The sequence below is a fragment of the Echinops telfairi genome, unplaced genomic scaffold (assembly GCF_000313985.2).
Source record: "Echinops telfairi isolate 266 unplaced genomic scaffold, ASM31398v2 ScPeMD7_18;HRSCAF=68, whole genome shotgun sequence".
In the NCBI taxonomy this organism is placed as follows: domain Eukaryota; kingdom Metazoa; phylum Chordata; class Mammalia; order Afrosoricida; family Tenrecidae; genus Echinops; species Echinops telfairi.
In genome coordinates, this window is record NW_022103915.1 from 31843660 (window position 1) to 31844773 (window position 1114).

At 28.5% G+C, this 1114-nt stretch overlaps 1 protein-coding gene across 1 annotated transcript in view; it reads right to left on the reverse strand.

The window, feature by feature from the left end:
* The window catches only part of DNAL1 (dynein axonemal light chain 1), a 61550-nt gene that overhangs the window by 36844 nt on the left and 23592 nt on the right, over positions 1–1114 (reverse strand). Inside the window, exon 4 of the mRNA XM_004698701.2 lies at positions 213–268. Coding sequence (XP_004698758.1) covers positions 213–268 — 56 coding nt within the window. The remainder of the gene's footprint in view (positions 1–212; positions 269–1114) is intronic.

A 1114-nucleotide genomic window follows, 5' to 3' on the forward strand; every position in this document is an offset into this window, starting at 1 on the left:
CACACACACACACACACACACCCCACATCTTACGTTATTTCTGATTTTCTCTGGACGCTAATTAAAATTCAAGACATATGGTTTACATATTCTGTTATCTCACAATTACTGGGTTAAAACTGGTGTCAGTTTTAGGATTACATAGTATGTCTGGAATGTTTATTCAAATAACTAAAAAATCCAAGAACCAACCGTTACTGTGGATCACTTACTTAAGCCATTCAGGTTAGCGATTTTCTCAATGCAGTTTGTGGACAGTGAAAGTTTCCTTAAAAAGAATAAAAAACAACAACAACGTGTATTAAGAAAGAAAAAAACTTTAATGGTTTATCAGAAATTATCCTTTAAGTACTAACAGAAAATACAGAAAATATTATTGAAATCATGTTTTTTGTTTGTTTATACTGAATTCCTCCCTCACCCTCAGTTATAGCATCTTTTTTTTAATCTTAACTTTTTTTTCCTGATTACAAAATGGAGTACCTTAAAGACAAACATATTGTAGAAAGTTAGAAAAACCTTTTTGAGGATAATTTGGTGTTATTGATTAAAATCTTTAATGCATATATTTTTCAGCTCATTTCTGGGAATAGCTCTTACTGAATGGCAAAATGTCATACAAATAGCAAAAGATATATGAACTAGATAGTATACTACAGTAATAGCAAAAAAATTTTAATCTACCTATCTATTAATTGATAGAGATAAAATAAACACTGTCATATAATAAGTCATATATAATTCTACCTACTCCATACATCTTCCCATAGAAAATTACTTTTAATATGTCATGTATTTTATAATTCTTTTGATTTTAATCATATAAAACAAAAATTTTAAGGGTACATAGTTAATATTCTTAATATTCTTTCTCTTTTTTTCTTAATATTCTTTCTTTGGTCAAAAGATTTAATATCTTAGTAAATTTCATGCAAAAACATGATAAAAGGTAACTTTTATTGGCCACTTAATGCAAGTTTACTAACTTTGAGCAATCACAACAAACTTATAAAGTATTATTATTACCCACATTTTACAAGTGAGGAAAGCGGAGTTCATCAGTGTTAAGCAATTGCCTAATATCACACAGCCAGGAAATGGCCATGCCAGAATA